Here is a 26,859-nt window from a genome sequence, read left to right as displayed (position 1 = left end):
CTTTAAGATCATCAAGTCCAACTGTAAACCTAACACTGCCAAGGCCACCACTACACCATGTCTCTGAGGACCTCATCTACAGCTCCTTCAAACACCTCCAGGGATGGTGACTCCGCCACTTCCCTGGGCAGCCTGTTCCAGTGCTTGACAACCCTTTCAGTGAAGAAATTTTTCCTAATATCCAATCTAAACCTCCCTGGCGCAACTTGGGGCCACCTCCTCTTGTCCTGCCACTTGTCACTTGGGAGAAGGGACCGACCCCCACCTGGCTACAACCTCCTTTCAGGTAGCTGTAGAGAGCGATCAGGTCTCTTCTCAGCCTCCTTTTCTTCAGGCTGAACAACCCCAGGTCCCTCAGCCATTCCTCATCAGACTTGAGCTCTAGACCCTTCACCAGCGAGTCGAGGATGTGGAATATTATTCCTTTGCACAACTTTATTGTAGCTATTAAAAGACAATCAACCAGAATAGGGTGGTGGCAGACAGTGTTGTGTGTTTCAGTCTTTTGCGGTCTTGTTACTAAAGGAGAGTAATTTTGGTAGAAAGGCTTTGCTGCTTTTGGGTAGCCATGCGTGTCCTTGATCAGAGGAGGGGGAAGGAGAGAAGGAAAACTCAAAACCACCACAGAGTCAGAAAAATGTAACTGGTTTGAGCTGGCATAGCAGCACTGGTGTGTGTTAACTCTTGGTATTATCATGCCTGAGGTTTCGTTTCCAGCATCGACAAAGAAAGCTGTAATACAGGAGATGATCACATATGGCATCTTTCCAGCCCCAACTGGTTACATTAGCAGGGACTGGGTAAGAAGGTGAGGTTTCCAGTGGGGACAGGAGTGTATTGAATTTCGTTTTGAAGATTGTCATGTACGTGTGCCACTCCATCAGAGAACGTGCTGATATGCTGGTGAAAGCTAACTACAGTGGCAAGGATGTTTCTCCACGGATAATGATATATGGACCAGGTCCCTTGAACGTACCCGTTGTCAAATTCTTTGACTTGTGCCATGTCCATCTGTTCTTGAGCTTGCTTTGTGATCCTTCCACTGTTGCTGTCCTTCTGCCCCTCTTCTCTCCCATATTGTGTAATTTGTCTGAACAGTATAATTTTCTTTTCTTACTCCTTATAACCTTCTCCTCTCCACCCCTCTGCTTTCCTGATAGTTTCCTTTGCCAAATAGTCAGAGATTTTCTCAATTCTGAGTTCCTATGTAAGCTGTAATTTTATTCTATTATGAGTGAGCACTGCTACTGCAGGCCTGGAACTGATTACTGTTTGCAGATATCCAGCATCACCAGCCAAAGAGTCAAAGACCAAAGAAACTTCTTGGAACCTTACAAGGTTTTCAAAATCACCTTGTTATCCCTTTCAGATTCCCCCTTTTGCTGGGAATTTCTTTTTTCTTTCAGTTGTATCCAGAATTCAAAGACCAAGTTTATCTTTTGAAGAGTTCTTATAGATATCGGTTACCTTCCCAATCAGTCCATAACCTAAAATCTCATTTTAAATTAGCACCTATTTCCAGTCTTGGACATCCCAAAAAGACATTTATTATATCAGCATGAACTCTGTCTGCTCTTTTCTGCAGTGTATTTCAGACTTCTGGATTGACAGACCTTTGCTGGGAGGCTAAGAGCAAAGCTTTTGTGTGTTTTATGTTGGTGCTTGGCCCTGGTTGGAACAAATATTTTCATTGTTTTTGTAATATTTCAGCACTTTAGTTCTTCATCCCAGAAAGGAGAAATCACAAAACTAATAGAAATAAAAAATAAATCAATCCCTTGGAAGGTTGAAAAAATTAGAGGCAAAAAGAGGAGTTTGGGGGTTTTTTTATGAAAACACTAAAGAGAGGTTTGTGCTCTTCTGAAAGCGCATGCTGAAATTTCTAGTGACTGTTTTTCCCTTTATAAAAGTTATACACTGCTATTGTGTTCTGAAAAGGTGGAATAATTAGGAATTGTGATATAGAAGAGGTCATACTGGCCAATCTGATAGCTCTTCTGCCTTTCAACTCCTGGAAATGAATACTTACAGGAAATATGACTTGAAAGATGGAGAAAACCGTGGTGAACTAAGACTGAAATAGGTCTTTCTTCTGCTGTGTCAGTCACTTCCCTAAAGACCTCTCTAATAAATCTTGGTTTGCCATGATCACCCATGCATTGACCTTTATACTCTCCAGGAAGTTTCCTCAACAAAAATAAAAAATATTTTGAAGTCACCATTGATCTAGCCATCTTCTTGCTGCTCTTTGCTCATTTCTTGGTAGTTTCTGTCTCACGCAGAAACACTTATTTCTGAGAATGGCACTGGTGGTCTGGCAGCCACAAAAAACAACTTTCGTAAGTGGTCTTGTATGGAATTGTATGTCTCATGTTAAGTCTCCTTTAGCATAAAATGCTTAATTGACCTGTATCTCTTGACTGGGTAAATGATGCAAGTTCTGAAGATCTATTCCTATTCTTCTTCCTTTGGACAGTAGATTGAAGGTCATTGACAGGAAACAAAGAATTAAACCAACTATCCTAGTTGTCTCTGAAGTTTTGTGGAAAAGCCATTTATGAATCTTGAATTCTGTTATTTATTAGGTCAGATTTGTTGCCCTTTTTCTGTGTCAGTGTCTGCCCTTATCTTTTTCTGTCAGTTCTCCTAGAAGCCCTTTGTTTCCAAGTTGGTCTTTTCAGGATGAGCCAGGTGAGTTAGTCTACAATTTTTGTTATTTCCTAAACATAGGGATACCACTGAAAAAAGGAATTCTATTGGCTGTATTACCTTCTGATCACTGCCATTGTTCTTCAGATTAAGGATTAATACCCAGCTATTGTTCAACTAAATTAATTCCTCCAATTACTCTTCTCCTGAAATGATTTGCTAAATCTTGATTTTCTATTCTCTGCTGCTGCTGGCACGAGGTTCTTCAAAGTCAGGGGGAATTCGGCTGTGACTGCTTTGCAAGTAGTACAAATAGGAGCAGATGTGTAGAAGACAAATGGTTGGTGCTGACCCGACATGCACACAAGGAGCATTTCGGTGGGGTTTACTTTCACTCTAGCACTAGGTCTAGTTGACTGAATGCCTGTTAGTGGTTGGAGTGTATCTTTTGATTTGGTTTTATCCAAAAGGAGTCCAGTTAGTGTGCTCTGAAATCATGCCACAGCGCAAACCGATGCGCAGTAAGTGGGGATGAATGGGAGATTTATTTCAAAACCGCACCCCTGATCCAAACTAAAATGCTTCCATGGATGTATCCTTTTGTACCTGACTCAGACATCTCAGTAAATCCAGTAATGGGCTTATCTGGATCACCTGGTGCTTAAATAATCCTGTGCATGTGGCCAAAAGGCTTCTTAATGTCACAACTGGACATGTTCTTTTCACATTAATATTACCATTATTGTGGAGACAGTCATAATTGCTGTTCTTGTAACTTGTATTTATGTAGAAAAGTAATACCAGAGAAATTCAAGTTAGAAATAAGGCACAAGGAAATTAACAGTGGAACAAACTACCAAGTGAAGGTCTGCATTGTCTAGTTCTTGATGACTCCAAATAGAGGTCAAATGAATTTCTGGAAAATATGCTTTTGTTAAACTGGTTACTGGCCCAAAATAGGGGCAACTGGCTGAAATTCTGTGGTCTGTGGTACACAGGAGGTCAGACTAGATGATCTAATTTTCCCTTCTGGCTTTAAACTGTATGAATATGAGCAATTCCCCTGATTACAGGACACTTCTGGCCATTGAAAACTGCAGCATCAAGCTGTCAGTTACTGGTAGAGAACATCTGCTATTCTGCTGTCAAGAAATTAATTTTAGGATATGACATTGTTGTATCATGGTTTATGATGCAAAGAACTTTATGTAAGCAAGGAAAAAAAAAACAAACCACCTCCTATAGCATGATTTAGATTAGGGCAACTGTGTATTGTAAACTTAGCCTTTGGTATTGCTTATCACAATTCAGATTCAAACTCAGAGCTGAAATAGGACTTTGTTTTAGAGTTTCAGTGCCAGGAAGGTTAACGGGTTATTGACAGCTTTAGGAATGAAATGTCAGGGAGGAAATTAGAGCAAACATGTATCATGAGCCAGCACACAGCATGGCTGGTTTTAATAGACACGGCAGATCTTCTGTAGTAACGCCTCCATTAATAGTGCAGTTATCACTGTTTCCAGATGGCATGATCGTAAACACACAGAGCTTTTGCAGGGACCTATAATTTATCCTTGATCCCTTCCTCCTCTGGATTCACCCAGGAGGAAGGCAAGTGGTACCACAGCCCACCCCAACTGTTTTTGGGTTTTTTTGCCAGGAAGCGTGGGGTGGGGGCAGGATTACATCTGGGGTTCTGTGGAGCCCACCAACAGACTGCTCCGAGTCTTTCCTGAACGAGAACATCCACTGCCCTTCTTAGCCACCTCCTTCTCACTTCACTGTTTCACTTGTACTGGGCTGGTCCATGCCCCGTATGGGGAGGTAGGTTGCAGCTCCTCTGCACCCATTTTAGACCCTCAATCTGACTCTTCATTTTTTCTTTTTTTTCTTTAAATCAACATTTTAGTAACTAAGTAGGCATCTGTTCTCAATGAGTTTTACTCAACTGCTGCAAAAGCATCATTACAGATAACAACTTGGAAAATTAAGAAATGGGAGATGTTTTTAACTGTATTCTTGACAAAGCATATTCCTTGAAAAATTGATAAACAGCTCTAGTCTTCACAGTGAGTATGGGTTTGAACACATTTGGGAAGTAGCAAAAAGAGGGGTGTCTCCTAAAGAAGAAAACTGCAGCAAAAATATGTTTTTCTCTTCCTGTCTACTGATATAAAGGTGCAGCACTGTGAAAAAGCAAGTCTCAAAATATGCTGAAATGATACAATGTTTTTTTCAGAAGTTGCAGATCTTACTGTTTCTAGGAAGTAGGAGATACAGATGGCAATTTTTAAAAATTTCCTCATTGTAAATGCATTAAGAAATTTTATGCTTCTCAGTTTAGATCTCTGGGTTACCTAAGCAAGTGTATATGTCAAAAGAGGTATCTACTTTTGGCTTTTAATTGTACAAAAGGGAACAACATGCATTACCAGTGTATTTCTTTTCCCTGTCTATCTTGCACATTTTGGAGGAAGGAGTGGGAAAAGAAGGAAGGATCCAGCTTCTACTAGGCTCTGTTTGGTTTTGAACTGTTCGGGTATTTCAAAAGCCAACTCTGGCGCCTTAAATCTTGCTTTCATCAAGAAGACGGTTATTCAAAATAGTTAGCTGAATTTTGGTTAGTATAGCCGCAGGTCTCTTCATATCTCACTTTGTGCTATTTGTAAGTAAACACACATGATTTATAGGATATTTTATTTCAGTTATTTTGACTTTGCCTTTCACCTCTTTGACCTAGAAAATCTAGAGTACTTTAATAACCAGTGTCCTTGTTAGAAACTTATTATGTGGCTCTTTTTGGAAAGGCAAGTTGAATATGTGGCATAGTGTAAGGAATTTTGATGTAAATTGTTTAGAGACGCTGTTGCTTGACAAACCTTTTCTGAACAGGCCACATGGTAACTGAGAAATTGGAAGTCTTGGGCTGGACTGGATAATGGACAATAGATGCTTTCACTTCTGTTGCCAGTTCACATCCAATCTGTCAAAGATTGAAAATTGTTCCCTTTCCATACTGGGCAAGTGGCCTGTGAGTAATTAGTTGGTTGACTCTGCCTGGTGCCTGATTACAATTTGCCCACAAGACAAAAACACCACCCTATTTGGCACCCTGGCCGGTTGCTTCAAAAGCCAAAGCTGAATCAGCAGCCGTCTTCGCTATTCTCTTGCAGATCGGGACCAAGATATTTTATTTTGCAGTGTGGACATGCTTATATTTTGTTGTCCCCGGTTTTGTAGTCTGTGACACCTGTCATAAGTACTACATGGAACATAGCAAAAAAGGGTCATTTCCTTGGGGATGGATGAATTTCATCCCCCTACAGAGGCCCAGGATCAGTTGTTCACCCCATCAACAGCTCCCCTTGAGGAATAAATATCAGCCCCAAACACACTCTGCTCCACAATATCTCTGGATTTGCTAAGAGCTGTGTGAGACTTAGTCATGCATTTTCAGTTGACTCATGCCCAGCTAAAGACAAAGGGAGAAAATATTACAGCAATTAAGTGACACCAACTTATCAAGAAAAAATAGAAGCTTACTAGAAGTGACAGCTTGTGAGTTCATCCAGTCTCAGAGCAGGGCAAACCTAGGGGCCACCATTTCTGGGACAGAAACCCCAGCCTTTCACAAGGGGAATATTTCCAGAAAGGTGAAGTGGTTTTGAGCAATTTCTTCAATGGACTAGGCACAAGCATGCTTCTCTTTGACATGAAGGTGATGTATGCCCCCCCCCCCCTTTTTTTTTTTCTTCTCCCTCTTGCTTTGTTTTCCTTAAGCAAACTGAATAATTACAGCCAAAAGAAAGAAAACTGCATGCTTCATTTATATTTAATATCCAAGATTGAACTTAAGCTTGTGGGAAGTATGAAATCTCCCTCAAGCTTTTAAGGGCTCTGTGCCCCGGGTGCCAATTGCTGACTACTCCAATTTGGCATTTATGATCCTCCTGCTCCTATACACAAACACTGAATTTCTCTTGCATGGCCGGTGCCCCCTTTGGTATTGCCAAAACTCTTCTGTCCTACAACTACCATAAGCAGTAGACCCAGTTTTCTATAGTTTCTGCAATGACTGCTAATACAGTTGTAGAGCCAAAAGCTGGTTGGGAGAAAAGTTTTGGATGGAAATATATCAAGACAGAGAAACCCTTCACTTCTTTACAGAGGAGATGATGGCAGTAAGAGACAAGGACCTGCAGAAATAAGGTTGGAAAGAAAAACAGCAGAGAGAGAGAGAGGTGCTGGGCAAAAGTGAGAGTGATAACTTACAGAAGGGTGGGAGAGTGGGCTGGGAAGCAAGGGGCAGCTGAACTGAGGGGCAAAGACAGAGATAAACAGAAGGAAAGATTTAATTAAGGTTAGAGAGAATAGAGGTGGTAATAAAGAATTAAAAAAAATGCTGTCATGAGGAGTAGAAAAAGGTGAACAGGAAAATTTGATGAAAGAAGAAAATGAAAAGCTTTCAGGTTATTGGGGAATTTCTTGTAGATTCTAAGAAATGAGTCAATGGTGGTGCACATTTTAGAAAACTGAGAAGGAAATAAGAATGAAAAAGCAGAAAAGAAAGAAGGAATGTTTAAGTGGATATTATTTAAGGTTTATTTCTGAGCCTACTTAAAGTTTTAGCCACATAGTTTCTGGTGAAATGACCAGAAGTGAAATAGCTAAGATCACTAGTTGGCTTTCAAAATCTCAACATTAGAGTTTATTTTGTAGAAATGTTAGAGATTATATTACTATTATGCAATCATATATAATAACTAATGGCAAAACATACAAACTATGATCTATATATATTACAAATATTGGCCAGCATGAAGAAGAATAATGGTCCAGTTACAAATTAAATATAGACTAACATAGATGGTTCCATGCCTTGTCTAAAACCAGAAGCGTAGGGAAATAGGCAAAAAGGATTTTATTTTTTTTTTTAATACAAATTCCGTGTTTGTTTGGGTTCTTTTTTATTCTGAAGTTTACTGCTTTTGAGATAAGATAATTATGTGTTTTGGGAAAGGAGTGGTTGAGATGAGGAAATGCCTCCGTTACAAATTGAACTTTTAGAAAGTCACACCTGCATTCAAGACTCAAGTGTTAGAATAGCTCTGGCATCCAAGAAAATACTGGGATTTCTGAAAGGAGAAAACATCCTGAGTACACCTAGGGTGATGGACTCTTTTGAACCAGACTGTAAGCATGACAAAATGGTGATTGGAGCTCTAAGATCTTTTGAAGACGTGATTCCCATTACAGGTGCTGAACATTTGGAAATACAACTCTGCTCTCTTAAAAGCCCATCTGTGCTTCTAAGTCCATTTTAATTATAGCTGTTACTATCTATTGATAGGAGCAACACAAAATATGGGGCAACAGATCAATTCTTCACCCAAAAGCTATCTGTTACAAAGGCATGCCTGTGACCCTGTGTATATGACTATGTACCAATGTCTAAAAAACAGGTCTTAGCCCCACTGAGGTGCCTCAGATTCTTCTCCCTCTAAAATCGTGATCTTATGTGAGAGAGAATTTTCCTTCCCACCCATAAGGATTTGAGGGAGAAGGTGTTGAACCCACCAGCTGATGCAGCATGATAATCTGCAGTAATCCCTTACTAATTTAATCTGGTTTTTCCATTTCATCATCTTAGCATCTGAAGCCTAGTCTGGCTTCTCTTGACCACTCACCCCAGAGTAAATGGGAGGCTGAAGAGTCAAAATCCTCACCGTAAATGGGCTACAATGGTGCGTACTCCTGCCCTGTACAATGAAAATCAGCTTGTTCTTTTACAGTACGTGCTGATGGAGGCTTCTGTGCAGTATCATTTACAGCCGTGTTGTCTTTGTAGATGCCTTCTACGATGTGAGAACACTGATGAGTGGAGGGGGAAGGGGCCAACCTTCCACTTACCATATGGAAAACATCTGTAACGGGCAACATAGCTCTTTCTAAAGAAATGTGTTACTGCTTCGTAGTTTCTTCAAAGTGTTACATAGACAAAAGGTATCATCAGCTTGAATTTTTACCAGGATTGACTGTCCCAGCCTCTAGAGCCGTTTACCGTAATACCAAAGTATTCTTTTAAACGAGACAGGCAGTAATGTTTTACACTGTCTCACACAAAAAGAATGTAACATCAACTGGAAAAGTATAGAGTAGTCAAAGTCCTCCGAAAATAAAACAAAAGAAACAATATCATGCCCTTTTATTGTGGCCCCTTAACTCTAGTCCTCTGAGAACAGCGCTGATTGATGTTGGTGATGCAACCTAAAAATTAATGTCAATTACCCAAAACAAAATGCACATGAGCAATGTTAAGGGTCTGAGTTCAGTCCACAAAAGCCAGGAAATTCAGAGCTACTGGAGAGCCGAAAACCTGGATTTGACATTCCCATCTTACCAGCAGCCATTCTGCTGGAGGGAAGAGGAGAAACAAAGAAAAAGGGAGTTACGCTAGTACAATAAATAATGTGACTGAGACAAGATGCTGTCTCTTTGCTGAAGTCTGGATCCACTGGGTCCCATTAGCTTTAAGACCAGGAACTGCAATGTGTTCTAGGTTTGGGGCTCAGTAATTCCCCTACCACCTTTCTGCTTTTTTTTAATATAAACTCTTTATTGCTTTAGTAACAATAACGTTTAACGAGACCTAACTAACTCTTCATTTACAGTAATTATTTACTGTTCTTGTATTTCCAGCCATCGGAAGTGGGGGTGTTGCTGTCAGCATGATGAGCGCATGTTATGTATTTGATGCAATAATTGCGCATCCGAACGGGATCGACCCCACACTCTTTGATAAATGAACATGCAGTAATCGAGCTGTTCTGGTGTCAGCATGCACACAAATCAAAATGTTCTAACATCAAAGAAGTACTTATGAAAAAACTTTCATACAGGATTTAAATATTCCTCAACATTATTAAAAAAATATGGGCTGCGATATCATGAAAAGCCCTTGATGGAGTTACAAGCGGGTAATCCATCTCCCTATTCGTAAGCCTATATTTAATGACTGAACAATGGCAATTGGCCAGAAGAATCTCATGGCCTGGCCAGTTTGTTTTCAGACAAGTATCAATTTCATAGATATGCATATAAATGTACGTCTTCTGTAGAGCGGGGTACAAAAGAAAAAGATGAGATGTGATACAGAAGAAGAGAGAGTTTGATGTGATGGGTCAGACCACCGAGATATTATTAGTCTGAACTAGCATTTCAAAATAAGTTGCATTTAAGTAAAGTGTGCCGTAGTAAGTAATGTGTATAAGTGCGTCTGTGGAGAGGGAGTACAGCATGAAAGTTCAGAGTCTGCCTAGTTACTTCATTTTCTTCGCAAAGTAAATATTATTGCCCCGTCCACAGACGAATCAACCAGAAATGACCAAAAGGAATTTTTAGCCAATTCTAGGAAGGACATTTTGGAATTCTGCTATTCTCAGCAGCCATCCGGTGTCTCTGGGATGGCCCGTTTTGCCAAGACGTCAGGCAGGTAAGGAATAGGCAGACAGAAAGACATTTGGAAAGATTATAGATAACTTGAGCCACACGCTAGAGAGACTAGAAGTTCATCGTGCCTTGTGAACCAGCTTTTCCAACATATGAATGTGGATATAATGTCATTTAAAAAGTATAAAGTAAAAAAAAAGCCTGGCCTTCCTTGGGATCCCAGGTTTCTTAGTACATCCTTGCAGCTCATAACTTGCCAGAAGCTCTTTGACGGTGCAGCAAGGGCTCTTTTCTGGACAGGCTGCCTTCCGCGGGAGCCTGCAAGGCTTTGATCAGTCTTCGCATGCCGGTCAACGTGCCGTTAGTGCTCGTTAGACCCCTGTCTAAATAGGTGAAGGAGTCTGTCTGTCCTGCAGGTAGCCGCTGTTAGGAACTGCTGGGGAGAGACCCAGGTCCTGGGGCAGCAGGACCAGTCCCTGCAGCACGAGTGGTGAAGAGGAGGAGAGCGCCCGCTTCACGTGTCCCCACTTGCTCGTTTACAGATGAAGCCACCCACAGTCGAGCTCTTCGTACGCTCAGCATGTTTCAGCATCGAGATCCTAATTGTAGGCTGTCAGGGGATAGTAGTGACAGGGCCACTGCCACACAGACCAAGTCAGGGTACCTGGTATTGTTCACAGATGACCAGATCATTCCTATCATCGATTTTTTTCCTTCTCTTATTCGCTTTGCACATACTGAAGAAATCTGTGCTTCATACTCCTTTCTTTTCCACATCCTCATGCTTAGATCTGGCTTGAATGGGATAAATGTGTCATTACTTTGACATGGCTGGCCAATACTAAATGGGTTGTTACTTAAGGGAGGAGCATCTTTCTGTGATTATCACCAATTACAAGTAAAGTGTTAACTGTTCAAAGGAATTAACTGCTCTGCTTTATATTTTTTACAGGCACATTGCATTCTTTGCATAAGGAGTAGGACGTCCTGCGTATAATTAAAGAATAACTTTTAATTGCCTAAATTATAAATACTTCCCGTCATCAAAAATCAAATAACTGTATCAATATATGCCTGGATTAAAGTTCAAATTGGGGATGGAGCTTTCTTTTGAAGGATAAGGGCATTTGGCTTTCATACCTAACGGACCATTTTTTAAGTTTGGATTTGATCCTGGTCTTCAGACGTTCAGGAAGGACCAGAAAATGTGTTTTGATTCGGGGCTATTTCTAATATAAATTCCATAAAAGCTGGTAGTGCATAATAATTTATTCTGCTGCTAAAGTATTGTTTTAACTGGTTAAACTACCTCAGCACTTGGATTTTTTCTCCAGCGTGTTGCAGAAATACACATGAAAGATCGATGGGATGCCATTCTGCAGCCTAATCCTAGGTAATTTATTCAGTTTTACCTGAGACAAAGGTCCAAATATATGTTCTTCTGTTTTTAATCAGTCCAACTACAATTGATTCAACTTTTGCCTGAATAAGGAGTGAGTAGAAACTGAGCAAGAGCCTCAAGATTTGGCTCTTATTCATTAACCTCAGGGCAGACTTCATTTTGTATGATTTTTAAGCTATTAAAATGTTGGTTGGCTTCCATTTGAGCTCAAATTCCTAATATCACCAAATAATTATGTGTAGATGATGAAATGAAAAAACAGGCATGTAGTCTCCAAACGCGCATTTCAGTCTGGGTGGCTGAAATGGCTCATAACATTCAATGCATGAAAATGGGGTGGATTGAATAAATTAGCAGAATCACAAAAGGAAACCACTATAGGAAATAGTTTTACACGTGTAATCACTGAAATACTCTAGTGAATGTGTCAATCTGTACTAAATAAATATATTTGTTTATAGACATGCTCTGTATTAGCTTCCACTCTTTCACAGCACTTTGCCAAACAAAATCCCACTAGAAGTAGGATGTTCGCACCCGAGCAGGAGTTTCTTGGATAAATATTTTTTCTATATTGAGACCAAAACCACTTCTACAAATTTCAGACTTTGATTGAAATAGTATATTTCTTTTGCCTTTTTTTTTTTTGCCTTTTTTTTTTTTTTTCCCCTTCCCATCTCCTCCACTGGCAACCACTGATGCATTACCTTAATTCCTCTTACCTCCCACCGCTCCGGTGAGCAGGCACCCGGCTGCAGACAGAGTGCATCAGTCAGTCAGGAGCACGGCAAGAAGTGGCCGCACCCGAATGCCGCCACCAGCAAAGGGCCTGGGAGCCTGAGAAAATTTCTCTGTTTACAGTCTGACTCGCTCTCTGCCCTGCCTTGTTGGTTGGGTTCGCATTTCCCCGGTGAAACGCTCCATTGAATCAAAGGGAGAATAGGGATGCTGTGCCCTCTGCAGAGAGCATTCACAGGATGTTTTCAGGGGGTGGGGGAAGAGAAGTATGTTGCAAAATGTCATTAGATGCTCCTTTTCATTACAGTTTCAGCAGTTTTAGGAAAAGAATGTAGGTGAACTGTCTTGTTTTGCCCCAATAATTTAATTTATTTCAAAGTAATACCCGCTCCTCCTATCCAATAACTGCCGATTTCAGCATCCGTTTCTGTACATCTGGTATTTTAGCCATTATAATGGAAGATACAATGTAATGAAAATAATAATTATGGAATAGCATACAGTGTTTTCAAAACGCCGTGTATTAGCTCTGTAATCAAGCAATCCTCAAAAAAGGTTTTTACTGAGTGATAGTATTTCTGTTTCAAAGGCAGGGGAAATCGAAACACAGAGACATTAAGTGGTTTGTCTGAGGCCACACAGCAAGTAAGTGTCAGAGCTGGGAGCTGAGCCCAGCCCTGGCTCCTGCCCTTGTACTCAGACGACTGTACCACACCATATTCTTTCCAAATAAATTTGCTAAAAATCATATGCTGAGCTCGTGAGCAGTAGTGACATGGAGGGGCAATTTAACCTCTTCTGTCACTTCCTACAGAAAACAAAACCCTGAGCCTCTGCAGCAGTAGAAGGAAAATTTAAAAAGTCAAGAAATGCCATCCTTGGAGAGAGGGAGCCATCCAGGTTATGTCATGCTGAATTGCTCTCAGGCTGAGGAATGTTTTATTATGAGTGGTATATTTTCACATGGGAGTGCTGTGACTGTGCCGTGCCCTGAGTCATAAACCAGAGGTTTCAGTATCTAACCATACCTGAACTCTTTTCTTTGTACGTCTCAAGGCTTCTAGCTGCAACTTCATTCTCAGACATAATAAAGTTGCCCACATATGTTATTGCTGCTGTACAGCTAAAGCAGCAAGTTGAGACACATCGGAAGAGGAGAGACGTTGGCCTCTGAGCAACTCAAAGCGTTTTGACCAGTTTGACGTAAGGTGGTAAAATTATTAGTGAACTAATCGCGATGGAGATCAGGAATACTCGGGAACCACTGCATTTCCATTGCGGTGGGGGGGATTAAGCTTTCCCGGTTATGTTGGGGTCCGGCAGGTCGTATCCATCGAGGTCCAGTACCCCGTGGAGACCTGCCATGTGCTTTGCCAGTAGCACGGCATGGGCAGACAGTTACGGGCCGTTGGACCCACGGCAATAATAACTTGCTGGATTTTGGCTTGCTCCCTCAGACCAGGGAAGGGTGGTGATGGAGCCCAGCTACAGGTTTTTGCAGCCCGGGGGAAGGAATTCCTCCCTCTGACTGTGAACGGAGAGCAGCCTCTGGTTGAAGTGGGGCTCAGAAGAGGAATTTCTATGTGTGCAAAGCAGCGTCGCCTTTTCTCTGACAATTAAAAAGGGTTTCTTGCTCTCAGACAAATAAAGCCTATTAAAGCTGGTGGCAGTGATGGGAAGAACTTTGTGAAAATATGTTTGTTTTGCAAAGCTGGCTGCCAAGTATTGTTTTATAGTTCCATTTTTTTCCTTCTTTCTCCACTGTTTACAGTACCCTCTGAGAAACTTAAAATGATCTCTCCCTACCAATTTTGTTCTTTTTTTCTTTTGGCAGACATTGGTACCCCACTCCCACACCCCAGTTCTTGCTGCAACAGAAGCCATGATCCTTTTGCCTTGTTTTTCTTTCTTATAATACCAGCCCAGCCCTGAGAACAGCGTTTGCTAGTTAACTGCAGCATTGCAAATTTGGCCAAATGAGCTGAAGGACAGCCATACAAGCCCTACATTTTGTTCTCCTTCCACTGGTTGGTATTGCATGAGGTGTCTGAAAAATACATTTGGTCCTTGTTTTTCAGAGATCCTATGTTTCCATCAGCCTTGGGAATGTCGTTATTCCCAGTAGCAGAGAGCAACAATAAAAGAGCTGGGTAGCTGAGATCTAGACTATGTTCTTTAACAGACTTGGATGATATATCTTGGATATATCTTGTTCCTGGACGCAGCAACACAGTTTTATGTGATTATTGAAAAGGTTTACGCCGCTGGCAGATAAAAGGTAAACCAAAGCCCAGAACTGACTTCGCTGGAAAGCATTTTGTTACAAGCTGTTGAAGGGTGGTTTACTGAAGCAGTGCTTTTATCAGTGCGTGATGTTCGTGGTCGCCTACGTGAAGTGTGCTGGTGATCTGGGCCCCCCCTTTCCCGGAGGGCAGGTACTCACGGTGGGGAACCCGCTGCTGTCGCCGGTGTCTCACTGGACGGTGCAAGACTCAGGGAACAGACCTGAGGAGGAATAAAGTTGTTTTGTTGGCATTTCTTACACCTAACGGCCATTTCTCGGGGGCTCGCTTAAGCACAAATGTGGTTGTGCTTCCAGAGGGACCATTACTGTAAGGATAAATGGATGCTGTAGCTTTCAGCACAGCGGTCTGGCCCCATCGTAAATGAAATCCATGAGATTTCGTGAATACAGCAGGGCAGATCATCCAGAGCGTCGCACAAGTTCGTAATCTACTAAACCTGGGTGTTCACAGATATATATTTGGGATTTGTTATTCATTATTGACCATGTACTAGATATTATACACATAAAACGTTCCCTCACCCTCTGAGTAATATCAGACATCTGTGCTTTGGCTACTGATTAAAGATGGGTTTGTAGAATTAGAGCCTTCGGTGCTATTGTTTTAAATTGGAGAGAGAATTATCCGTTATATTTCTTTTGCAACATGTATGCACTTTTAATAAGAAGAGTTTATGTCCACACAAATTTATTTAAACCTAAACAGAAGCAACTAATTCTAAACAACATATGGATTTTCTTTTTTAAACAATGTTGCTTATATTTTGCCTCCTAAACTAATTATTATTTTAATCTCTAAATAAGCTGACACTTCTTTGCATGTGGTTTGTCTATGCAGGCTGGGAAAAATTAGAGGAGTAACCTTTTAATCACAGGGGTTCTAATGTAGATTTTTTTTATGTACAAAGAGCTATGAATCCGTCCAGGAAGACTTGTTTGATATTATGGCGGGCTAATGAAATTTCAAAGTTAACATTCCCCAAATAAAATGGAAAGAAGACACAGGGAGAAAAGGAGCAGATTTAAAATTAGAGAATCTTTGTGGTTTATGGGTTCCAGGTTATTTGGAATGGAATGAAAGTTAATGCTACATCCTTTTTTCCATCCTGCCAGCCAGTGTCTGATCCAAGAATGTCTCTTATTTAAAGGGCAGGGCTCCCTCCACTGTTCTTAAATAAAGGCTTTCACTGTCTGAGATCCAATCCTCCCTGATTTTCACAGTAACATTGTAAGACTGCATGAAGAGAATTACTTAATGAAAAGAAGTTTTGCATATGATTCCCCTATCATAAGCCTGTTCAAGTCATATGGTTCGATTTACATTTATGCAAATATAAGAGAATACAGTAAAATTACCAAAGGAGGAAAGGACCGTGGCATGTCACAAACAAGATGTGCCTATTTGTATTTATGTTTGCTAATGAAGTTCAGCCAGGACTTGCTCTTTGATTTGGATGTCTCTGTCTGCCATTCCACTTTATGCATTGTAATTAAACCACTTGCCCACACACATACAAGAGGACACCAAGAAAGGGAGACTTGAAGTTTTAAAAATGCTGTTCTGTAACTTGCTTATACAGGACCTATAATTCAGGATTTATCATCTTTAAGTGATACAACAGACCTGTGGTATGACATTGTGCCTTAGCTTTAGTGTAAGCAGAACTGCAGACTTAAACCAGTGGAGGATTTGGCCCAATAAACTTTAGTGTCTGGGATGCCCACTGGAGGTGTTTTACCCTAGACTTTCCAAATTTTATCCCCAAAAAGAATTAAACATCAGCCCACTCAAAAATCACAGCTGTTTCTTTTCCTCGCCAAAGTTATTCTTTCTCATCATGCTACAGCTGTGAAATTATGCACTGGTGTAAATTGTTACCTGGGAACCGTTTCTAGCTAAGGTGCCTGTTCAGAAGTCTTAGTTTCTAACTTGATATGTCACTTAATTGAGGAGTACTCACATCTTCAGGTTTGGCTGGGACTTGTTTCTGTAAATCACAGCTTCGCTATATTTTGTGTTAATAAACACGTGATTATCTGCCCCTAAATTGGTCGTATGAACTCTTCAGTAGACTGTTTCATTTCATGTGACCTACTGTACTGTGAGGACAGGAGTTTTGCTGCCCTCTTCATGGAATGGTTCTTGGTGGTCCTTCATAATACACTACTTCAGGCCACCACTACAGGAGAGACATGAAACCAAAAAAGAGGGTAGAAAATGGATGATTTTTCATGAAATTTGAGGAGTTACTTGAGCATGGCCTCTTGTTCCAGGTTGCCTTTTTAAGCTGTTAGTTTTCCCTTCTTTCACCAAACTAAAGGCAAAGCTTGGTCTTGCTTTTAGGTGACTGACAGCAGTGAGGACTGCTCATCTTTTCTGCTTCATTGTACCTCCTTTCAGACTGCTGGAGAAAAAACCTGTCTTCATTTGTTAAATAATGATAGCATTCCCAGAGAAGATCTTTAGATCAGAATCCAATGTGCTTTGATAACTTGAAGGAGCACCATTTTGAAGGTAGGGTTCCTATACTATAGACAAATAGAGGATGCCTGAGATGCCGTGAGAAGGTTCTTCACCTGGTGCCTAGAGGGGCTGGGGTCAGGACTGGAAAGTAGAGGACTAAGCAGCAACATCAGCATGGCTCTCCCCTAAATGGGAGCAAGAGTGGACTGGGCAAGGTGAAGGTCGTGTTTCTGCTTTCACTTTGGTCCAGCCTGCTTAACCTCTGGTTGTGGGTAGCAGCAACCTGTCCCTTCACCTTTAACGAGGTCAGAGAAAGGGATGCAAAATCTTGTCGTATAATAGCAAGGAGCAAGAAGAGTTTCTGTGAGGGCTAGATTGGCCAAATAAGGTTATATCAACTTTTCAGAGCCTGGAATCCTTTCTGGGAAGGTGAACTGCGGAATTTGTGCCAAGCTAGGTGATTTCCCCTCTCTAAAAGGTGGTCCCTTGGCCACCTGTGCACAGAGCAGTTACAGTAACAGCCCGACAGACCTTCAGCCATGGCAAAAAGTCAGGCCACAGCAGGAAAAATCAAAGCACAGGCTGGTAGACAGTAAATTTTGAGAGACAGCACACAAAAATATTTGGATGCAGTAGCCACTTTTCCAGAAAGGGCTCCAGGAGGGACCGTGGGCTTATGTTATCTCCTGACATTGGGCTATAGCAAGATGTATCCAGCAAAATGGATGCAGCTATGGCTTGCCATTTTAATCCCACATCAAGAGTCTGCATCATCCTCTCTCTGTAATTCTGAGCCAAATAATCGTATTTTTTTTAAAAAAAATAGATACTGCCAAAGTGGCATAAAGCACCCAAAAGTGTCATCCAAACCGTTTACATTATATCAAACCACATTAAATGACTGCCACATACGTACAAACTCTCTCTTGCAAGGGCACATACACATGCAAGTTTTACAAAAAACATCTTGTTCTTTCTCTTCACAATTCTTGGCATGTAAAGATATGTCTTTTAGTATCACAAATTCAGCTGTATGTATCTTAAAGATATATGGTGTAACTCAGAACTATGGGATCACTGTAAAATAGTTCTGCTATGCATAAAAGCATTTCAGAGGTTAACCTTTGTTATCTTGTAATGTATCAAAATACGAACGAAGTGTTATCTTGGTATGGAATGGGATGAATCAAACTCCCTCCTCTGAAATACTGATTTTCAAAACAGTTACCTTTAAGCTGAGGTTGAAGGTAAAGATTGTTTCTGGGTAAAACGCTTCAATTTATGGCTAAATTCTGTAATAAAATATGCATGTATCAGAATCACTTTCTCTGGCTAGGGAAGGAAAAATGTGTTGTTTTCATTATTGCTGAACTTCAAAATGGCTTAAGGAATTTTGTTGGTCCTTTCCAAAGAAATTGAACTTCAGGCAGAGATTAAAGTAGAGGAAATTTCAGCCCAAGGGCAAATGTTTCAGAAAGTTTAAAGAATGTGAAACAGGGAGTTAAGTAGGAAATAGTTTTCAATCCTAACTATAGCCACACTAGTTATAATATATTGCTAAATATAGACTGGTGGGTGTGTCCAACTTTCTGAAGGTGTTATCCTCCCTCCTCTGAAACTTGCTTCTAAAATGACCTTTTCAGGGATATAACTAACCGTATAATATTGCCCATGTTGGAAAATGTTAAACTTCATTATTTCCCAGGTGAGCCCAGCCAAGCCCAACTTTGCTTTGCAACCAAAATTCCTTTCGCAAAATTCAACCTTTTATCTTTCATGTGGATCCAACTCTATATTCGGGTTCGTTTATCTTCAAGCAAACTGCACAATAGCCCTGAATATTTTGTTTATGTGTTAAAGGTTGTCACTTGGGTTATAAAGCTCTGTAAAAATATCGGGGTCAAGCAGCTAAAAACATTACTTTTGCATCGACTTCAAAATGCCAGCCATAATGGTTTGGGCAAGCTGCAGATCCAAACTCCCTTGGACTTGATGCTTGTGGTTGTGGGAATATATTGGATCCTTTCAAAATTATTGGCTAGTCTGTTTTTGTGCATTTCATGTTTGGGTATAGAGTCTTTGGATTTATTTTTCATTTTGTTTGTGGTGATACTGTCATGTCTGATGACTGGCTATATATCCCAGAGCTAATATTCTGCTCTGTGACTTTAATGCCATATGCTGCTAGATCTTTATATTGAAGTATGGTGTTAATGTAAAGGATGCTGTAATGAACATCTTGTACATATTTCCTTTTGCATATTCAGTGTCTGTAAATGTCTCTCTGAATACATGCTTGCTGTTTTTGAAACCATTTCCTTACAGTTCAGTATAAATACTATTTATAGACAAAGTTGTTTGAGGTTATCCTTTGCTCTTAATGATACTCCTCTAATTCTAGTTTAGGAGAGGAGAAATTGATCTCGCTGAAATTAATTCGGAAATTGGTAGAGCCACTAAAAATGGGAGTTATATATGGCACTTCCTAAGTGCTTGAACTTAAGAGGTACAAAATAAATCTGACGAAGCACTAACTGTAATGAAAGAGATGACTATATTTTCATTTTCAAAACTGAATGACTGCTGAAGGTGAACCAAATAAAGCAAAAGTATTTAAACTCCTTTCCTCTTTGAAGATATCATTAATATCACAAAAAAAACCCAAACCCCAAGCAATACATTTTTAAACTGAGAATATCCCCTTAAGATATAGGGTTTCCAGTGTGCCTGGCGTAAAAAGGCATAGTTTCCTATATTGATTCAGAAGAGATGTTAAAAATGCATGAAAGGTATTTTAGTGAGACAGTGTCACAGGATCTTTTAAAATTGTTTTCTCAAATGCTCTTTAACCCTTGTGCTTCTTTACCATTGGAAACACTTGATCCCAGGTTACAATATACGGGATATCAAATTATTTTGTACTGACCAGAGGGCCTTTAAGATTAATTTGGTTTTGGCGGGTGGGGATTATACCAGTGTCTGTTTATTTGGCTTCAGACTCAGACTATAACTAAGGTTTGGAAAACTGTAATTATTCAGTAATTTTTAGACTATTAAGGTAGGTTAGAAATGATTCTTGAACATAGTGAATAGAGAACACGTGCTTATAAAGGACAAACAGATTCAGCATAATAGTGTGTTTTTGGCCTCATCTATTTTGCAGGCAATTAACAAAATAGGATGTTACATTTTTGCATATCTCTTGCTCTCCTGAAATAGAGCCACTAACCACTTGTTAACCACACTGATTTTTTAATAGACAAAGTGGTCGCTTATAGCTTCCCCACCAGAAATGTTCAGATTAAGCACACTATTAGATTGCAGCCAGAATAGTCTACAAAACAGGAAGAAAGCCTTGCCTTTCTCTCTGCCTTCTTCCCTTGTTTAAGTTAACGTGATAATTCATTACAGATTTTCTCTTTCTTTGACAGAGTGCCTACCGCAGGAACGGGATGACTTTTCTCGCCTGCTAATATGGATGTGGCTGCAGCAACAGGAAAGACAGTGTTATATTAAGGTGATTTTCTTTTCCCCTCCGTGGAAGGAAAAAAAAATACAAGCTCCGATGTCTCCGTGTACCAGTGAGTGGGCTGGTTTGTTGTGACTATCTGCTGGCTGACTCTGTCTCTTTTTCCAGCCCCCTCAATCGTTATTCTTGTTTACTAGCTGGAACATTTAGCTAATTAATGGCAGGATGTTTGGGATAGCGTGTAGGTGGACAAGAATACAGATCAGACAATGCTGAAGTTTGCAGGGGACTTGCTGCTGTCAGCCTCTTTCTGAAAAAGGATGTCATTTTTATTTAAGTGTTTGGAAGTCTGTATGTTCTCCTAGAGATGTTTTTTTGTAAAGCAGGATGGGGCAGAAAGAGGCCAGAGATAGACTGAGTTATATAGGTTATATAAAGGTTCAATAGGTTTTCCTTGTGATTTTTTCAAAAAGAAAAACTGTTTTCCACTATTTTCCACTGATTTCTCTCAGCTAATTTTGAAGTGTTCAGACAGCGTAAGCCGGTTTAACCCAGTGAGCGGCTTCTTGATGAGAGTAATAGCGAGTTCAGATCCAAAGATACTCAGAAAAAAGTTCAGGTAAACTGTACTTTACCAGTTAGAGGCTTGTCTTTCTGCAGACCCAAGGATAGACTAAGTGGTCAGTCCCAAGTTCTCCCTATTTACATCTCCTAAGGCTCAAGCCATCACTCTCTGAAATCAAGGAAAGCCTTTGCAGTGATTTGGCACTGGATTGGGCCCCTATTTAGAAAAATACATCCTGAAGTATTGAAATAACTGTGTCTGTCCCAGTGGTTCTAGGCAAAGGCTTAACATTATGTACTTGCTCAGCGTTTGCTGCAGGAAGCAGATGTTGTCTCTGTTGTTGACAAAGGCAGCGTTACTGTTGGATTTGGTTAAAGAAGAAACAGGCTCTTTTTTGCCTTTTTTATATTTTAGTTCACGTTGTTTGTTTTCAGCTTTATTTTTTAAATCTCAGTCCCTCCCTCTATGCTTCTTCCCGTCCCCTGCTCCTCCAGCCTTTGCTGGCCTCACAAACACATTCATTTCTTCCCATAAAAACTGTACAAATATAGAGCTAACCACGATGATGCTTGACCAGAGGAAAGGGCTCGTGCTTCAGCCCGTCGTCAGGATCTGCAGGCATGTACTGCTGGTGTCCCTGTGGTACCCCTCTGGCCCCGGGGTCTGCTTCAGCCGCTCTTAGCCGAGGCTTGAAATCTAACTTAAACCTCAAATTAAGACAGAGCACTCAAGGGATCGAGAGGAGATCAGCAAAATATTACTTTTCTCCAGTGCAGCCGTCCTCCTCTTTTGTGCTTAGTATGTGAGGTCTTAATTTTTACTCCCACTGTATGCTCTTGTGGTCATTTGTAAGTGGTTTTGTTGCCCTGCTTTCCTGGACCTGCTTGCAAAAACTTTTGGAAAAAAATATATATTTTAAATAAACAGAAAAATGTCTCTTCTCTTCGCAACCAAAATATCGTGAAAGTGAACTTTGTACGTCAAATATTACTGCTGTTCATAAATAGCCTTTTTCTTTCACCTGCTTACGCTTCTGTTTTCTGGAATTAATCTGTGTGTAAAGGACTAAAAGTAATGTGTACAATGCAGTGTATTAAACGAGGGGGGAAAGTTTTCTGATGTTCCATCTGTGCTTCTTGAAATATATGATTAAACTTTTCTTTTTATCATCACTCTTATTTTTGTTGGCGTCCTTAATCATGGAAAATTATATGCTTGCTGTAAACATCCAGACTTTTTAAAAGGATACCAGCATTTATTGTATTTGGTTTCGATCTGCAGGGATACAGACAGAAGAAACCGTTTCAGGCACTGGGTACTGGAATCAAAATTCCTTCCGTAGCTGTATCTCTCCCAGATTTTACATTTTAAAATATGCATAAGCAGGAAAAATACTGGCACTTATTTTTTACTGGTCTACTTAAAGTCCCAGAGAATGAAGACTCAACATACATTTCTCTCAGAAATATGACAGATCATGTTTTTGTTGGTCTGCTGTATGTTTGTCTATCTTGAACAGTCTGACAGGCAATTATTTATAAAATCTGGGTTTGCCCAGTAAACCCATATAATAACCTTTCACTTCTCTACACAAGTCAGTGAGCTGAATTTAGAGTAAAACAAGGTAGGTTATGTCTCCCTATCTTGGACTAACCCAGTTTATTCTTATTTTGGGAAGTAATCGCTTTTTTTCTCATCTTCGGAGTTTTCTTTAACTCTGTTTAAAGCAAAAACGAGACCCCTAGGACTCGTGGTGCATACGGAGTGTGTCTTAGCACCACTTTACGTGCTGCAGAAGCAGAGATGTATGTTTAAGCTGGGACTGCACTTAAAATTATCTTAAACTTTTTTCTTTATTATATGTATAAAAATCAGTTTGAGGTTCAATTAACGGCTGCGTACGAATAGCTTTGTGCTTGTGTAATTTCAGCTTGCAAATCATTTTGATACTTAGCAAGGATTTATAGTAACTGAATCAGGTTATGCCGATTATTTAACACGTCATTAGTCACCTGAAGAAGGGAAACAGAACCGATTTCAGTGGAATAAGACTGCATAGCATTTAAAGGAGTATGAGATTTTCTCACAGTTCGATATCTGCCTTGCTGTGTGGTTATATTACCGAGGTTTTTTTGGTTTCCTTAGTCCAGCCATCCACAAAACAGGGATAATAATTCAACTTGAAAATTGTCAGAGGTGAGACAGGCACAACGCAGATTTCTAATTGCGCTTCATCTCATTTCCTGACCTGTCCTTCCTCGGGCTTTCTTCCGAGAAAATAAAGCCCTTTAAAAGGCTCTTGCCTTCATCTGGAAATCGGGAGAAGCTGACAGTGCTCCATATTTCTCCGGAGACACTCAGGACCTTGCAGAATTTGGCCCCCCTGGGTTTTCAGAGTACACTTCTCTTTGTCAAGTGAAGATCTCACTGGGGGGAAAAAAAAAAAAAAGGGTTTTCTGGCACTTCTTGAATTTAGATGAACCTTAGCGTTGTATTAACGTTCTGCCATCAGCCGTGTGTAGATCTCATAAAATGTTTTATAGCTTCCTGTCTAGCTCATACAGAATGTTTCATAGTACATAAACACTTCTACTAATAATTTAAGAATAAATAGATAGTGACATTAGTCACAAGTCTAACCTCTAGTTGAAACTTACACAGTTATAGGGGTTTTTTTTTTTGCCTAAGTGAATCATCTTGTCCGAGGTTAGGCTTTTTATACCTCTACTATATATCTACACTGAGCGGCGGTGCAGCTAGGGAAACGTGGTGGTGGCATGCATTAAATCCAGGGCTTTATTCGGAGGGCACAGAGCCAGCGCAAAGCAACGGAGCCATCCCTGAAGGAATTGAATGTAAATTTGATGGTTTAAATCAGGCCAGATGCCTTAAAAAATTATTTTGAAAGCTGTATCTTTAATGTAGCTCTTAACATTTTTTTTTTTTTTTCTGCTTAAGATAATGATGTTGCCTTTACAAAATAATAAGAAAAAATAGCTCTCATCCATTGTGGGGAGACAAAAATCAGATAGTTTGACTTCTATAAATCACGGAAATGTTGGCAACTGAAACAAACTTTTAGAAGGCAGTTGACTGCAAATTTGAAGGAAACCTTCATATTTTACTGTTAAAAGCCTTTTAACTGTCTAGAGAGCACTCTGAGACACTACATTAATAGCCATTCTTCAGTAATCAAGCTCCATACATACTATTTCTCCTAAACAAAATAGATTAGTAGTGGAAGAGAGCTGGAAAGTTAAATAAGAACAATCAAGAACTAAAATTATAATAGTACAGTTTCATTTTACATTTTATAGCTCTCTTCTATATTTGTGATTGATAAGTCATCTTAATTCCTATCAGACAGAAATATTGGCACAAGACTCTTATACCAATATCTGTGTATTTCTGGACTAGTCTTCATCCAGATGCTTTGCAGATTTTCTTACTGACTTTTGTGAAGATGTGATGTGTCAATCTTTGGTACTTGTATGACTTTGATTACTGCAGTATCTGAGTGCCTCACAGTCTTCCATGTATTTATGCCTGCAGCACCGCTTTGAAATAATAATGGGTTGTTATCTCCATTTCTTCTGAGGCATGGAAGGGCTAAATGACTGGCCCTGTGTTGGGAGACCTGGGATGCTTCAGAAAACCTGAATTTCCCAAATCCATACTGATGCTCTCAGCTCTGAGTCATCTTCCTTCTGCAGTGAAAATGATAGGTGTATCCGAAAACACATAACCCAGCCCCCCAGGTTAGGAGAGAAAGTGGCAAAAGCAGTATCCAACTGGATCTACGAGAGGAATTTGGGGAAGAAGAATGCAATCCCTCAATTTGGATCCAATCCAGGACTCAAAGCTTTAAAACCTTCTGGCTGAAATGTGCCACAGCCACTTAATGACCTCGTGCAGAAACATAAATGTTACATTTCCACCAAAACACAGACTGTGGGACACTTTCCCTCCTCCGCACTCTGCTGGATTTCTGCATCAGAAATCACCACGAGGGACGTACTCATTTAAAAAAATCCTACTTTGGCAGTGCCAGAGTTTTCGTGCCTTGATCTCCTCCCAACCTGCCTTTGCATAGGGCACCAGAGCTGCAAGAAATAATAGGAGAAACACGATTATGAAATGTAAATGCCCTCTTTTAAATGGGGCAGCAGCTGCAATGGGTGTTCACAAAGATAAAGTAAAAATTTAACTTTTAATAAATGAACTGGGTCTGAATCTGATGAAGTGCAGCTGAAGTGTGGTGGCTGATTTTCAGCCTATAACTAGACCTGGAAGAAGAGAAGGTGTAAGATACCTGAAGCCATAGCGGGATTCAGATAGTCAAGAGTCAATAACGCAAGTTGGCTCAAACCAGTTCTGTTTAGCTCTCATTTCCATAAGTATTTAATTAATCTGCAAAATAAAATAAAAAAAAACAACAAACAACAACAACCAAAGAAACTATTGCATTTCTTGTACTGACATGATTTCTTCAGATCTGCAAATGAAATGGCAGCAGCTGTGTGTCAAGCTTAGGTGAAAACAGATCTGAAACATCGCTGCAGAAGGAGAAAGGCGGCTTTTATAGGAGCAAGGCTCCAGCCGAGCTTCTCTCCCCGAGCTCCCTTGCTCAAATCATTGTGTATCTGCTGATACCAGTGCTGAAACCTGCTGCGCTTGCACAAACTTTGTTGTAGCTTCGAGTAAATTATTTCAGTAAATTAGATGTGATCTGTCTAATGTTCTCCATGTCACCTTGCCCTTATTTCACTGTTAAAAGAATTTATATTCCTCTGTTTTGGAATGTTATCAACATTCTGCTAGTCCTAAATTTTCACTGTTCTGCAGACTTGGGTGTAGACAGAACACAAATAAATTGAAGCAATTATTAAGGGGTGCTTTTAGCACCTGGGAAAGGGTGTCTTTGAAAGTCAGTTTCTCCATGGAAGGTGCTGCTCTTACCCATCTTCTCTGGGATGGTGGCAAAATTGATGCATGGCTTCTGTAGGGCTTGAACTTGTACAACAAGCAATTGAGGTCAACCTTGAGGTCTCCCTCAAACTCATATGCATCCCACTTGTCTCCTCACTGTGCAAATCGGACACAAGCCCAAGAGGAAAAAACATGACAGATTCTTCCACTGGAAGATCAAGAACTGCGACACTGAATATTCCAAGGTAAGACAAAATAAAATAACCTTGGTCTGACTGGACTCACCTACATGTCACTTGAGAAAATTTTTTTTTTTTCCTATTTGACAGTTACTTCATGATTATTTCCACACTTGGGTGATCAGAACTTTGTCCTCATATGTTTGGCAGTGAAATAGTTAAGAATAGTTATTTCTCATGTGCGGTCAGGTTTCAGAGTCAATACAGTGGTAAACAGCTCTCTGCCTTTCTGCAGCTGTTGTTTTTTGACTAGTGGGTTAAGAACCTTTCACGTTTTAAGGGCAAATATATTTTGGAGCAGTGTCTGAGTTGTTACTTTTATTCACGGTACCCAAATAGGTACAGCCAACTAAGCTAGTCCACATTGCTCTGCTGATGAATATTGTCCTTGTAATAAAATCATCCAAGAAATGGCCAAAGCTCCATCCACACATGGGTTAACGGGAGCAGCATGAAGATTATTCCACCAGGACTTTAAATATCTGTTAGTCTCTATGCTCAAAACCCTGTTAAACCTCTTTGGACAGGTGTCTGTGAAGTAGAGGACTATATCCTCGTGTCTGTGAATAGGGCTTATGTAGGAAATTAATGTTGCCTTGGGCTCAAATGTACGCTACTGTCAAACTAAATGAGAAGAAGGAAAGGCTATG

General features: G+C 40.2%; 1 protein-coding gene across 1 annotated transcript in view; it reads left to right on the top strand.

Annotated features, from left to right (window-relative positions):
- The window catches only part of SUPT3H (SPT3 homolog, SAGA and STAGA complex component), a 280,364-nt gene extending 258,151 nt beyond the window's left edge, over window positions 1–22,213 (top strand). The window contains 1 exon segment of the mRNA XM_075048980.1: window positions 20,439–22,213. Within this exon segment, the coding sequence (XP_074905081.1) occupies window positions 20,439–20,480 (42 nt within the window). The 3' untranslated portion in view covers window positions 20,481–22,213.
- The last annotated feature ends 4,646 nt before the right edge of the window (window positions 22,214–26,859 follow it).

Source organism: Buteo buteo, chromosome 17, assembly GCF_964188355.1.
Source record: "Buteo buteo chromosome 17, bButBut1.hap1.1, whole genome shotgun sequence".
Classification (NCBI taxonomy): domain Eukaryota; kingdom Metazoa; phylum Chordata; class Aves; order Accipitriformes; family Accipitridae; genus Buteo; species Buteo buteo.
Note: the sequence above shows the minus strand (reverse complement) of the source record. Positions and strands in the feature narration are given on the sequence as shown.